Below are 15,916 nucleotides of genomic sequence, written 5' to 3' on the forward strand. Positions count from 1 at the left end.
AATATATGTTCTATTGCTAAAAGCTCCAAATCTCTTTGCACAAAAAGGGATTTAGTAATGTGAGTGCAGCCCTATACAGGGAGTAGGTTGGCTTTAGGATTTTTAATGCCTATAGAGGAATTTCCAAATAAAGAAAAAAAAAAAGAATATAAAACAACTTTCCTTTAAAGTCAAATCTAAAAATTTCAATTACAAGTTACCAGAGATAAATTATTTTAACACACATCTTAATAAGCATTTCTGTCAAAACACCTGTTGAACACAATTTAGGATTTATCTTTAAAAAATTTTTTTTATGTTTATTTATTTATTTTGAGAGAGAGCAAGCTGGAGGGGGGAGAATCCCAAGCAGGCTTGGCACTATTAGTGCGGAGCCCAATGAGGGTTCAAACTCATGAACCATGAGATCATGACCTGAACCAAAACCAAGAGTTGAGTTTAACCCACTGAGCCACCCAGGCACCCCAGGATTTATCTTTTAAAAAGCTGGTAAATATAAACATTTCTGTCAGTGCTTTTTGAAAACCTCTACTGCTTTTCTATTCCTTTTTGAAAACCTCTACTTTTTGTGGAAGCTTTTTCTGCCTCTGATTTCTCTTCTCAAATGTCCTTTTTTGCTCCTTCTTCTTTTCTTCCCACAATAACAACGTAGTAAAGATGATTTAATACCTTTTAAAAGTGTTTTATGCTTGCATGAATTGTAGTCTATTATGTTAGAGTCACTTATCACTGTATTCCAAAAGCAACTATCATCACAACTTCTTAACACTTTAACTCCATACAATTAAAAAATTGTAACAGTATGAAGCGATTCAAAGGATAGTTCTTACTACTTGTTTGATGAAATGACAAAAGGAGAAAATATGTTGAAGAGAGATACAGGAAAATCTAATTGAGGACATTTATGTCTCATTAAGGGGAAGGGAAACCCACCCACTTTTCCTTTTTGATACTGCTATGTACAAGATCTAAATAGAATTCAGTAAAGATCTAAAATTATTTGCATTTTGGAACGATATTGGAGAAGTGGCCATAGCTGTATCATTGGTAACGTTTTGTAAGGAAATGAAGCATGGATTTCACTTTATGAATAACAGCCTGTAAAGGAAAGGAGCACAGGAAAGGAAACACCTCGATTTCAGAGAATCAAAAGCTCCACAGGAGTCTTAAAACAACTTTGCTGCAGTGATCTAACCACTTCATGCTGTGTGGAAAGGACCATGCCTTTTCCTTGGAATGTACCTTGCCTAGACATTTTGCTTATCGTGAAATCTAGTAGTGGGTTTAGGGGCACTTGACGTGGGGGAAGAGGAATCTTGAGCTACAGTGCAGGACATGGCGCTGTAATTACTGGGCCATCAAAGCCCATAGATGAGGGAAGAAAATGTAGTATTAAAGAGCGCAAACCCTTGCTGTTCTCTCATATTCTGTAATGACTGTCTTGAGTCTTACGGGAACTTTTCCTATCATTTTTTTTTTGCCAGGGATGGGGCAGGACAATCTTGAAACTAGGGAAAGGAGACAGAGAAAACAGTCTGTTACTAGACAGTGAAGCAAGTGCGGTAAAATGAGGCGTCAGTCCACCACCTGCAAACCAAATCCCTTAGCCTACTTTCCAAAGTGATTCATCACTGGCTCACCGAGCCTGCTAGTGTTTAGGATTAGGGTTAGCAACCTGCAACTCTGATCTGAGTGCGGTTTTGAACGCTGGTTCCTCTGTGCGCTGAGTATTGGAGAATTTACACCAAGCGCTCTAGGTGGGCTGAACTCACTGGAGTCTTTCTCCTGGAAGCTGGGTGAAGCTATCTAAGACCCACAGAGTTTAGGAGCAATGTGCAAATGGAATTGGAGCTGCCACCACCCTTTCAGGAATTGAATCCAGGTGCAGGGTGGTTCAGGGTTGCGGAGAGGCATGTTTTGGACTCGCACTTTGTGTTCCCACATCAACCTTGGTGGGGTATGGAGGGGGAGGGGCCTATATCCCAGGCCACTTTGAGAGTTCTGCGTGATAATTGGACGTTCTCTCCTCTGCCTGCTAGGCTTGAAGCAAAGGAACCACACCGCCCCCTTCTCAAGCTCCATCCTCTTTTACCAGCGAACCCTGAAAGCCCTCAGGTAGTTGGGAGGCCGGCCAGAGAGTCTCCACCTCCTCGCGGGCAGCAGCCATTGGGCGCGCTCAGGAGCCGAGGCGGGTGGGGTCCATTGGCTGGGGGACGCTGCCAGTCTCGTAAGAAGGAGTGTTGGGGGTGGGTTCTCCGAACGCCGCGCGTCCGGGCTGCTAGCCATTTGCTGCGTAGTGGGTGAGCGTGAACGTGAGTGTGAGCCGGGCTACCATAGACTTGAAAACAGCTTGGAGAGAGCAAAGCGCGCCAGAGTGTGGGAGCGAGTGCGAGGAGACCTAGAGGAGACAGGACGAGAAAACAGGGCCCAAAAACCTACGATTTGAGACTGAATGACCATGGCTGTCTCCGTACCTCCGGTGATCTCTGCAACTTCGAGCGGTGCCGGCGTCCCGGGGGCTTATTTCGGGCAGAAACCTTGTACTCGACTCCTGGGGAGCCTCCTCGTCTCACCCCTAATATGATTAACAGTTTCATGGCTAATAACCACAGCAGCAGCGCCAGGGGTGGCGGAGTTGGTGGAGCCACCGGAGGCAGTGGCAACACCAACACCGAGTGCAGGATGGTCGACATGCATGGGGTGAAGGTGGCTTCGTTCCTGATGGATGGTCAGGAACTGATTTGCCTGCCGCAAGTCTTTGATCTCTTCCTTAAGCACCTGGTGGGAGGGTTGCACACGGTGTACACCAAGCTGAAGAGACTGGACATATCCCCCGTGGTATGTACTGTGGAGCAGGTCCGGATACTCCGCGGTCTGGGGGCCATCCAGCCGGGGGTGAACCGCTGCAAACTCATCACCAGAAAAGACTTCGAAACTTTGTTCACCGATTGCACCAATGCCAGGTGAGATAATCATTTTTTAGCTTACTCTTCCCTCTTTGCCCTCTTCGGCATGTTTCATCAACAGCATCCAACTTTGTAGAGTGCCTTAACTAGATTGCCTCTACTCTTCAGGCTGTAAGTCGGTGGGGAAAGGGGACTAGAAGGACTCATTAATTGTTCTTCCCTTCTGGTCTCCCCGCTCAGTGTCAGGGCATGGGTCTAAGTCCGGCACAAACTTCAGTTTGCTGTCCTCTACTGAAACTTTTCAGCTTTTCGTCCATATCTTGCATGGCTTTTTTGGCTGCTTGTGGTTGTTAATTTCTCTATGTGGTTTTCATTCTTCTTCTGTGGCCATACGGGTCGGATAGGTTTTCTCCTGAACACAGACACCAGGGGCTTTATTTTGGGGGGGGGGGGGGGAGAAGGCTGGCAGAGCTGTAAACTGGGCTCCTAAACTGGCAATCCAGAATACAGCATTTGGGGGAGGCAGAGGGTCTGAAATCTAGAATCCAACCCAGAGGGTGATTCTTTTCCCATCCTGTGTGTTTGTTGTGAGAGTGCACGGCGTGTGTGATGGTGGTGATGGTGATGGTGTGTTTATGAGTGTCTGTGTATGAAAGAGAGCAGAGACAGAGACACAGACACAGACACACACACACACACACACACAGAGAGAGAGAGAGAGAGAGCGCAAGAGCGCGCGCTAGAGAGAACGCGTGTGTGTGAGCCAATGCAGATGCCTGCTGGGCAAAGCTCCCCGGTTCAGGATACAGAAAAGTCGATGGATCCCATTTAAAAAAAAAAAAAAAAAAAAAAGAATGACAACAGATGTCACTTTCCTGGGGTCGTCTCTTTTGGGTCATCCGCACAGGGCAATGTGGGGAATGAAACGCTGGGTCTGGGAACTGGTTGAGGGTTGAAGTAGAAGTTGGAGAGGATGCTTCCAGCTCTTGCCCACCGCCAGGCAAACAGTTGGAAGGATCCTATTCCCCCACAGAGAGGATTCCTTAAATGATGATGATGACCAGCTTCTCTGGTTGTAAGTGTACCTTCTTCATATGACAGTTTAGAAGTACATTGTAGAACAAATGTCTATTCGCATATGCCCATAAGCAAATTGTATTCAGTATTTTCCGAGTTTAAAAAAAGAAAGTGAAGTAAACTATACTCAAGAGTATTTGACTTTTTAAAGACCTGTGAATTAGTCCTCTTAGTGTTTTTATTCCATCTCCAGGCTGGTAATCATGTTGTTAAGCATGTACACATTTGGCATACAAACCAAGAAATCATCACTGGGTTAAAGAGAGCAAAGGGATTTGTTGTAAAACAGCACTACTGTTGATCATTTTGCAGAAAACTTCTGCAGAGGTGGACTTTCTCACAGGGCAACTTTAAATTATGAGAGCCCTGGATTTACCAACTAAAACTAACTGAATTGTCACATCTGTTGTAAAATCCAAATTACTATGTATTGTTGAAGTTTACTGACGACTTGTAGACAAACTGTTGCTGACTGCTACAATAAAGTAATGCTACAGAACTTACAAGGGAACCTTTCTTCCCCCACTTTGAGCAGTGTTCTCCTGTGTTCTAGCAATTAAACAGAAACCTGTTTTATGAGAACTTCTAGGTGATTCATATCTGGAGCTTATAAACCTGGTTTATTAGATCAAATTTTCTCAATGTAGATAGATGACCTTAAAACACAAAGAATAACTGCTCCCTCGATAAAATAAGCAATTATGTTTTAAGAGTAGAAAGGAAATTTTATTTTGACCACAAAGCACTGTACTAACATACAAACTCAGAAAATTACCAGGGACTTCAGATGAAAGTCATCTAGTTCATTTGCTGCCATTTAAAAAGACACATTTAAACAATTGCAGACATGAAAACCTATCTCCCCCACCTCCACTCTCACTCCTCCTCCTTCCCTTCCCTCTTCTTTATTACAAACACCCATTCTTAAAGTGGAACAATTATTATATGCAAGAAATTTGCCCTACTTCAATAATTAATTTACACATCCTTGAGCAAAATCTATGACTTTCATTTAAAAGTAAATAGATTAGTATTTTAATGTGACTTTGATACTTCCTCTGTAAATGGAAAGTTTTCTTTAATTAATTTTTACTACAGCTACTTACTGAAGGGAAAAATGATAGATTACTCTGTATCAAGAAGCAGGTGTTCTTATACTATTTTTAGACCCTAATATATGATGTGTTTTTAGGTTATTATTTAATTCAGTTAAGTTTTATTTACTCCTTATCACAGCATTGGCAGTGCTAACATTTTTGAGGGCTTAAATTGCTTTTATATATGTATATGCATGTATACAGGTGATAGGGAAATATTAAAAACATAAGAAGAAATATGTATGAGATATGATGCCTGTGCCTCCTTTTGCATTTATTTGTTTATGGGAATGTTATTTATTCACGTGCATTTTATATGGGTGACAAGTGTTACGATATATAATTGTAAAAATTTATGAAATATATTCTATGAATGCAGCCCATGAATGGAGATGAGGAAAACTACTAGAAACACATCTATAATGCAATTTCTAGATAGAAAAAAAAACACAATATCTGGGAAAAATCTAATTAATGATAAAATAACATTACCCAATTTTATCAAAGCAAAATGCCCTCATAACCATGTTGTTAAAAGCCACAAAATGTGATAATGCTATAAATAATGGATGCTTTATGACTTTAGGTAACATCATTTACAGAAATGTGTACCTTCAATCACTCCCAGTATCCAAATGATTTTATAAAATTGTGAGATTATTATTTAGATCAACGTTATTTCTATGACTTTTCCAGTCCGTGAAAAGAAAGGTGAGGGATGTAAATACGAATGGGGCCCAAGAGAGACAAAATGAGGTAGATGAGACATGAAGCCAGTAAGAAAAAAGAGATATAGGGTATGAGCAGAATGATGCTATGAGAGGAGGTAAAAGATGAATCCGAAGAACTTATAGAGATGCCTAAAAACATGAGCGATGAATCAGTGGAGACTTGGCTAACGAAGATTGTCACTGAGGACTCAAGACTTCTTAGCTCTTTTGGTTAAAGGGGAAAATGCAAGGAAAGAGTATATATATGTTCAGTGAGTAGAAACTCTTATATGCTATTTTTATTTGAGAAAAAAATTCATCCTTATTTCCTGATGAATAAATTCCCATAATGTATTGTTCAGTTGAAGGCCTATTTGTAATGGTGTCATTGGTAATTTTCTTTTCCTACACACTAAACATTTCTTCCTCTCTGTGTCAGTTAACTGGGGAAGAGTATAAGTCCTGACTTAGGGTATTCTAATTTGGAATGCTTCCTACACTATTCCAGAAGACACAAAATGGACCATTTTCAAATTGGTCACTTTCAAAGACCTTAATGTATTGCCAGTAAGTGACATTTTGATTCAGCTCAGGACACATATTTATTTATGTGCACTGCCGAAGAGTGAATGAATAAAATACATACATGATTGTTTCTTTTACAGTACTGAGAGTCATAAGAACTCTATCAGTGGTTTATATTAATTATTTTGTTATTAGCTAATTTTCAAAATATTCCAAGTTGTCTTCCCAGAAAAGTATTTGGAAAATAATACTTGCCTCAGCTACTAGAGAATAGTAAGACTAAAAAAACTTCTTGACTATACATTGTTCTATTAATTAAACCAAGCTTTACATCACTGCAGTTCCAAAGGACTGTACAATATTTTTCCTGGTTACTTTTTTACTTCAGAAACTAATGGTATGGAGATTATTTTGAGGACTATTAATAAAATGATGATAAAAAGAACTAAAAGTTATCTTGTTTTAGTTTTTTTTTTTTTTTTGGCAGATGAGTCACCGTGATTTTTTTTTTTTTCATTTCTTGTGCAACAAAACTTGGAGTTTTTTTTTTTTAATTTTTTTTTAACGTTTATTTATTTTTGAGACAGAGAGAGACAAAGCATGAATGAGGGAGGGTCAGAGAGAGAGGAAGACACAGAATCTGAAACAGGCTCCAGGCTCTGAGCTGTCAGCACAGAGCCCAACGCGGGGCTCGAACTCCCGGACCGCGAGATCATGACCTGAGCCGAAGTCGGACACTCAACCGACTGAGCCACCCAGGTGCCCCAAAACTTGGAGTTTTTAATATCAGAGCAGGCAGATTCAGAAAGCAAATGTCTAAAAATCTCACTCCCATGCAATGAATTTTCCTTTCTAAATTCTTCAAAGTTTAATATAGCAGTAAAATATTAAATTAAAAATTGATATTCAGTAAATGTGAAAAATCAGCACGTTTTGGTGTTATCTATTTTTATCTGTCTATGTAAAAGTAACATTGTTAAATTTCATCAGCATTTACTTTAATTTGGGGATCAACTGATTAAATGTTATTCAGTTATTTATATAGTTAAATGAATGCTTGGAGAAACAAGAATATATGATTAAGAAAACATTTAACATATTTGGAGACACAACTCAACATATATTCAAAAGAATAAAATTCAGTTTTTATACTAAAAATTTAAATGATCCAATTGTAGTTAATTGTTATTTTGACTGTGTGAACAAAGCATAAATGGGCATCCATGTTAGAATAACTTTATGTGAATTATGACTTTAAAATAATTTAAAACTACTTTCAAATACAAGAAATGCAATTATTATAAATACTCAATGATTTTGGCTTTGTATTCACACTCAATGAATATAATTCATAATCTACACAGAATAACAATTTACTTTGAAAATTGATGTTTTCATTCATAAGAAAGTTATGCAAAACCAGATTTTTGAAGAACTTGCATCACTTTCCTGGGCTAATATTTTGAATGACTTAACATTTGCAGAAATAATAAAAATGTTTTAGAAGTTAATCTGGGTAGTAAATACAGACTATTTATTTCATGGGCTAATGAGAGGATAGTCAGATTGTCTATTAACAGCAGTCAAATAGTTGTCAATGATCTTTTATTAGAAGAATGATTCAATATTATAATTAAAGCAATTTAGTCATGTGCCAGTGTACATAACTTCCACATGTACATTTATTTTAAATGTACAGTTCTGCATAACTAACAATTTTTGTATTTATCTAAATACTCTAACTGGATTTAATATTTGTCCAAACACTCATTTATTAGGTGATGGATATTACATTAAAGAAATGATGCATGATATGATGGAGAATTTCTTTGGATATTTATGTGTGATATTACCCTTAATGTATAGTACATGAATGCCAGTAATTAGGAAGTAATGGTCTTCAGACATTAATGCTTTATATGGTTTCACACAGGAAATTCCTAATACTGTAGAAAATATTGTCTGAATTATTTGGTGCTTTCTTAAGTGATCTTTGTCTGAATGAAATCCCTATGTACTTTAAAAGTGCTTCAAGCAGGCAAATGTAATTGTAAGAAACCTTAATCATGATATGTTTCATTTGGCAATCTAGATCTTCAGGGTCACTTTATCTGATGCACTTAAAGATACAAATGATTTAGGTTTATCCACTATATGCATTTCAAATATGTATTAAAACCACCATAATTGACCAAAAGTGAAAATGTTGTTTTCAGAGAAAGGGCATCAAACCTTCTCCCAAAGCAAAACAATTAGGTATTAATGATATTGTTGTTGCATATTCAAAAGGTCTTTTGTAGCATTTTCCCCTCTTTTTCTTCCCTTTTACCATCTCAACATGCAAAACTCTTCACTGTCACTTCAGATTACACAATTCTAAAAAGATAAAACAACATTTAAACACATTTGCTTTGGAAGGGAAAATGAGCATTTGTACCCAATAAGCCTGATTGTGGAACTGCATGCAAATTGCGTTTTGATTTATCTCTTTTACACTTTTTTTTCCATTTGAATTGATCTTGCATTAATTTCACCAAGCGGCTCTGTGAGGCTGCAGATGTTGCCGTGTGTTTAATAAATCAATGAGACAGATCTGAATGAATCACTTCAGATGGATTCTCTGCTTGGTTTGATGTCTAGATGTTATTCTTAGCTTGTTATCATGACAGATGCATTAATGTTCCCATACACTGCCAGCAATGTCAAAGAGATCGAAGCTTTTAAAGTGGCAGCATCCCTTTTTCCATTTTCTGCTAGAACAACTAAATTCATTTTATTTTATTTAGGAATCAGTGAAAAATATCAAATTAATCATGAGTTTCTTCATGGGAAAAAGTCTTAATTTTCATGCTATATTAATTGTTCTAAAATCGTGGAAATCAATATATTAAAACCTGAATATAGTGTAGCTACTTAAAAGTGCCCCCCACGTTAATACTTAATCATGGTAGGAAAAATGAGAGTAAGTAATATATGATTGGGACAAATTGAAAGTGTCACTATAAATACAATAATGCTGTATCCAAATTGATTACAAAAGGGATTATTAAATCCATACTAATAAGCTTCTTGTTGGTTTAATGCAGCTGTAATATACTCTTACCAAAGGATTCAGAACTCCTTCAGGATTTAATATTTCTTTTTAGTAGGAAGAAGATAGCCTGTCCATTGTATATGCATCATTCCTCACTTTGTAAAGCTGAAAATTTCAGAAAAGTTTATTTCAGTTTAGTATATTTCAGTTATTTATATTCTGTGTAATTATTAGTAAGTCATTCAGTAACAATAAATGCTACTTTTATAATCTAATTTCTTAGACTGTAGAAAAGCATAGGCACACCAAAAGAAATTTATTGTAATGCTAGTGAAATTTATTGTTTACATGCATTAAATATCATAATGATCATACTTTGTTTCATTTAACCTGTGGCTTTATTACCTTGATTTTAGGAGAGAAACAATTCTGTCAATTGTTGTGGAATATTTTGAATTGAATGTTGTAGGTGTTATACCTTTTTAGTTAATCTCTGAGACAGGTTTTACTTTTTTTTTTTTTTTTGGCGGGCGGGAAAGCAATATAGTTTTAATTTTAGTTTTCACAAAGAGATACCAGTTGTATGTACCAGACGTCATTCTAAGCACTTTACATGTACCCATTTAATTTTCATCATGGTTCAATAGAAACAAAACTGGAGCAAATATAAACTTTGACTAAGAGAGGTACTTCAAATAAGGGTTCAGACTTACCATCTCAATTAAAGTGTGAAAATCTACTTTCAGTATCTAACATTCTCTGAGACAGGTTTTAAAAAAGAAATTCAATTTTTCTATGTTAAACTTTCTGAAGAATATATATTAAAAAATCAGCTTTTAGAGGTAGTTCCTCTTTGCAGACCTTTACAGTATTCTTTCATCATAATTTTGTTACCTTTATTAAAATAGGAAAACTGGAAACACTGTTAATTGATACCGTTGAGGTCTTAAATTCTTCAGGAGAATTTTTATCTCCACTATTAGGCTAATTTTAGAAGCTTAGAATACATGCTATTGTCTACAGTTTAAAGATAATTTTATGATGAAGTTTAATAAAGTTATGGACAGGAATCTTCAAATTTTGCTTAAAACATGGGAATGTTTTCATGATAATATTTTGCCACATCTTTCTTTAGAGCTAAACTTATATATTAGAATTGATGAAATTATCATATCGAGAATGTGAATATAACATAATGCATATTATTTTATGAAAAATGGAATGTAATAAAGAGAAAATTGATATATTTATCACTACCTATAATGATATTCTTAAAAGAGAATGGAATTTGTTACATAAACAAAACCTTGAATTTGTAATAATAATTTCTGAGGAATAAATTTTAACTTTAGTCATATTCATTGCAGAACTTCATTAAGCCTAATATTGTGTATATTTCAGGTACTTAATTCACATTTGTTAAATGAATACACACATGCACACATGCACATTTATTCATCTTATCAGAATTCTTTGCACAAATTGCCATTCCTTTGAAAAGCTAGGAAATAGTTACATAAGGTATGCAGTTATTAAAGACACTAATCCTGAAATTTTAATTCCATTATAAAACCAATTTTAATCATGCCATAAACTTTTCACAAATATACCTATAAAGGTATCAAAATCTAATATATGAAATTAGAATTTTGAACTGAAATATATCTTTAAAGAAAAGATGACTTCCTTATATTTCCTTTTAGTGAAAACCCACAGAAGATGCTCTAATATGAATAGCCAAGAATTAATAAATAAGGCAAGCCTACTACCATAAAATCAATCTCAGCTATATAGATTTATACTACTTGATATCAGCACCATGCCTAGTGACAGTTTACTTTTGATCTTTCAAACAGTAAATGCATGTTTATCCAAAATTAGTTGGTGAGAAGAGGGTTTTTCTCCCTTCTATCTATAGCCTGTGAATAGAAACACAAATACTTAAGTATTATGATTTACTTTTTCCCTGGATAATCTCAAGATCTATCCAATGCAACATTAATTTTCATGAAGTATCCCCCATCCATTTAAAGGAATAACTTAGTTCTTTCAGTTGTAATTAGTTTTGAAGAGTAAAATTTCCTTTCATCTAGGATCCCTGAGGTTGAAGCTACTCATATATATGTATTATTTTGACCCATTATAGTTATTTAGTTTATTAGAGGAAATTGTGATGAAAACTTTGCAATTGCACTACTGGAAAAAAATATATATAGTATAGGAAAGTTAAAAACAATAATGAACCACAGTATTTTTATTGCTGTATAACCATTTTATTCTTAAACAAGTTGACTGCTTAATAGTGTATAATGTAGTGTGTATGTTAAGGTAAAAAACATTCCATTGCAATTGTGTCCAATGATCTTATCAGGTTTCTGGCAACTGTTAGCTGGTAACAGCATTTAGGCTACATTTAGTCTATCTGCTATTTATGTGATGAGTTAAAAAGAAAAAAGTAATATTGATCTGTCTCTGGATTAAAGTTTGAAATGGGCAACAGCCTAAACACAAAAGGCTTTTTTTTTTTTATGATTTCTCAGCTTGCCATTGATCTTCTAGTTTTATTGCATTCATTATTTATTAAAAGAATTTGCAAGCTAAACATAACATTAAGCTAGTTTGCACACAGGGACCGCACTTAGGAAATTGAATGGAAATTGCATTAGAGATGAACATCTGTGCTATTTTTCCACTCATGTGTTTATGGGTTTGTATAAAAGGTGTATTGGATTAACAGTTATAACCATTATAGCTTACAGCAATATGCTAGATTCTGAGCTTTTAGTTATTTTGGAAGAAGTCTGTCTTTCACTTATTTTGGAAGAAGTCTTTCTTTCACTTATTTGTCTAAAAAGCATAGTAATAGCATCACAAACATTGAGATAGATTTAATTTTTATTATATTTGTTAATTCATTATCTATATTATGTATCAATTGTGAAATACTGTGCTGTATTAAAGTAAAATATTAAAAAATACATACATAATTATCATTTAAGATTATTCTATCTCTTAATGGCTTTAGATAGTAGGCTACATAGGTGCAATTTACATAGTATCTATTTTAAGAACGTTGAGTTTAATGCCATATTAAAGCACACCAAATTCACAAAAATAATATAAAATCTTTAATGTGTCCATTTATACTATGTTATTATATATGCATGTTAGACCTTGTTCCTTCTGAGAGGATAATAACTATACAGACACTGAGGACTTGCTTTGTATAACACTATGAACAATAGGGTAGGATGCTGTATGATATGGGAATTTATTTACAAAAATTTCAGTACTTCAGTTGAAACGGTTCTCCACAGAACATTAATTAGACCCTCGTATCTTTTTTGCAGTATTGTCTTTAATCTGTAGACATTTGAAGAACTCAATCTACCAATTTAATTATTGGTATTAAAATAAAAACCTCTTCATAATAATTTTGGTATTATGATTAGATTTGACATGAGTGTGTGTGTGTGTGTGTGTGTGTGTGTGTGTGTGTGTGTAGAGTATACTATGTGGTGCCAGACAATGTTTTAGTTGCTGCAAACAGAGTGAACACAACAGTCTTTTCTCTCATGGAGCTTACGTTCTAGAATCATGCTATCTTTAGCTTAGGGTATGTAAACTATATATCTCTCTTATTATATTTGCTAAATTGTGAAATCTTTGTGGTTACAAATATTTTGCTATATATCCATTGTTGAATACTTAAATTTCCTTTCTCATATCTGCTTCATGTGTTATGTCAGTAAACACTAGATTGTTTTTAGTCTATAGAATTATACCAGAAATGTTCAACTAAAAATAGTTATTGAGATATAAAACAAAATATTTAGTTTTATGAATGTAGAGATTACTCATGTTATAAATAAAATATACATCAAGAGGAGATTGGAATAAAACAGGTATTTCTACTTAAGAATGGCTATAGTTAATTGACTTTAGTATCTTTTCTCTGACATATATTTGCTGAATCTTTATGATATGAGCCCTTAAGAACTCATGAACTTAGCCATTCTGTGAGACATATTTTTGTAGTAAAATGTGCAACTTTGGATTAAAAACCATGTTTTTTTTCCTCATGTGCAAAAGCTTTCTTTCATTTGTGTTAGAGTTTTAAATAGATCCTTAAGCTTAGAGTTTGATTTGCTTTGGAAGAATATTTGCAAACATGTATAATTAAATGTTTAGTATTAATATTTAGCTTGCTGCTTTGAAAATAGCCTGTGATCTGCTAAATTTCTAAATTTATTTTGTAAAAAATATTTATGAGTAGCCTCTAGGTTTTTATTTGAGGAAGACAAAAGGGGAGTTTATTCATAGAAAAAAAATTACTGCATAGTATATTTTATAGATAGTATACAAGTTTTAGGTCTCATAAGCCAATTAGAATATTCAGTGGAACACACACATATTATATGTGTATATACATATATATATAATATAAGTATATATATGAGTATGTATATAAGTATACATATATAATGTTAACCAATAGTATGTTAATATTATATATTCATATGTAATATATAAATATTATGTACATGTGTACATATATGTATAAGATATTTTCCAGGTCCATTCTTTTGTCACTTAATTTCAGCAAATATTTAATAAGTACATACTATTCATCTGAACAAGGCTACTTATCAAGGGGAAAGTAGTGGTCTTAAGAACTATCCAAATTCTTATTTTTCTTATTTCCAGATTACCCAGGTAGAGTTTTATTGTTACATTGTTAACTCTCAGCTAACATACATTAATGCAAGGAAAAGCAAATAATGTATGCAATTCAAAATTATGGAAAATTAATATAACATTAATTAGGTTTTGCAGTACATTATAAAATATGTATAGTATATTTACCTGTCTAAATATATTTTGCTTATTCTACTATTAAATCGTATTTACATTTTATGCCTATTCACTGGTGGGAAGGAGAGATAGCCCAGGAACATGCTAAGATTGAATTAAATCTGAAATTAAATGCTTTATATGAAGAAAATATCTGAAATGAATAAATAATAAGCAGACATAGAGTTTATATGTTATAGCTAACAGTGTATTGGATCATGTTATTGATTAACTAAGTGTATTTTGCTTGAATTTATTATGTTGTCTATAGAAATACTTATATATGTAATGGATACAATAATCATTAAAACTCTTAGCAGATCAAAACCTGGAAAATTGCATGAAGCCAATTGTTGATTTTAACATATTTTCCTATGCTTAGGTCCCCTAAATGACCATCTTCCATAAGCTAAACAAACATTTGTTGACAGAAGAATCATGACTTTTGAGTGAAAACACACTGATGAGTATAGTGCTAAATCATTTCTGTGAAGTGTTTCTACTCTATGAAAAGAATAATTAATCTATTTTCAGCTTTTAGTTTTAAAAAAATGGAACATTTTAGTCTTAGTGCCAATCATGTCCTGCAAGAGTGGTCATTTTGATGATGGGCACATGTTGAACACCTTGACCTCTGAAGAGGGTAGTAACTACTCCAGAGCTTAGCTGATCTGAGTTTATTTGGTATAATCACTTTCTAACATTTGCAGTTGTTTTGGTTTGGTCTTTGTCATACTAGAAAACTGACAGCTTTTTGTTATTTTAGGGGCATGTTCTTTTTCACAAGGTTCTGTGATGTTTACATATCTCCATGTTGCCAGAGTCGAAAGCTTTTATTATTCTTTGAAATTTAGTCCCATTGAATTGAATGATTGTTCTTCTGTGTATTTTGTTTTCAAGAGCACTCTCAGTTTTTAAATGTAAATAAAACTCAAGAAATTCCTCCTTTTAGATATTTTTCTGTATTAGTGGTAAAAATGTAAAAGTATTTGTCTCATGGATTCATGTTTCATCAAAGAAGAGGCAGTGGTGCTCAACTATTTAAAGTTTTCTGTCTAATTAGGAAGGCTCTTTAAAAAAAAGATTTTGTCATTTTCAAGTAATCTCTACACCCAATGTGATGCTTGAACTCAGAACCACCAGATGAAGAGTTCCATGTTCCCCTGACTGAGCCAGCCAGGTTACCCAATTAGGAAGGCTCTTAATTTGAAGATAGGAAGACTGTAATTTGGGTTATGTCAGCATTGATTTAGTTCCATTTGGGCATGGACAAAGAATGAAACTAAATAAAGGTGGAGAAAGCTTGGTGAGAAAATATTTCTCATGGAAATATTGAATGGATCAAGAACTAGCTGATAGATAAGAGGTAGGCAGTGTAGTGTGGACTGATAAAAGCCTTTCCACAGAATTCTTAAATGAATTATCCCATTTAATTGCATTCATTTTATTTTAGTGGTTAGTTTAAGCAGATTCCTGAACAGGAACAGAAAGCATAAAATATATTAGCTGTAAACAAAAATAAAAACTCTAAAGGCAAATGTGGAAATGTTATTCCATGTGAGATGAGCTGGTGGCATTTGAAACCATAATAGAACATTTTAATACATGTTATCACTAAAATATTTGTTTACTATGCTAGTAAATGTTAATTTAATTTCTAAAATATTTTATACAACATCCATTTACATTTCTTGTGTAAATTCTATTACTGTT

The 15,916-nt window shown here is 34.3% G+C and overlaps 1 protein-coding gene across 1 annotated transcript in view; it reads left to right on the plus strand.

Moving 5' to 3' along the window:
• The first annotated feature begins 2,458 nt into the window (after positions 1-2,458).
• The window catches only part of DACH2 (dachshund family transcription factor 2), a 764,445-nt gene continuing 750,987 nt past the window's right edge, over positions 2,459-15,916 (plus strand). The window contains 2 exon segments of the mRNA XM_042973956.1: positions 2,459-2,507; positions 2,510-2,963. Of these exon segments, the coding sequence (XP_042829890.1) occupies positions 2,459-2,507; positions 2,510-2,963 (503 nt within the window).

The sequence above is a fragment of the Panthera tigris genome, chromosome X, assembly GCF_018350195.1.
Source record: "Panthera tigris isolate Pti1 chromosome X, P.tigris_Pti1_mat1.1, whole genome shotgun sequence".
NCBI lineage: Eukaryota > Metazoa > Chordata > Mammalia > Carnivora > Felidae > Panthera > Panthera tigris.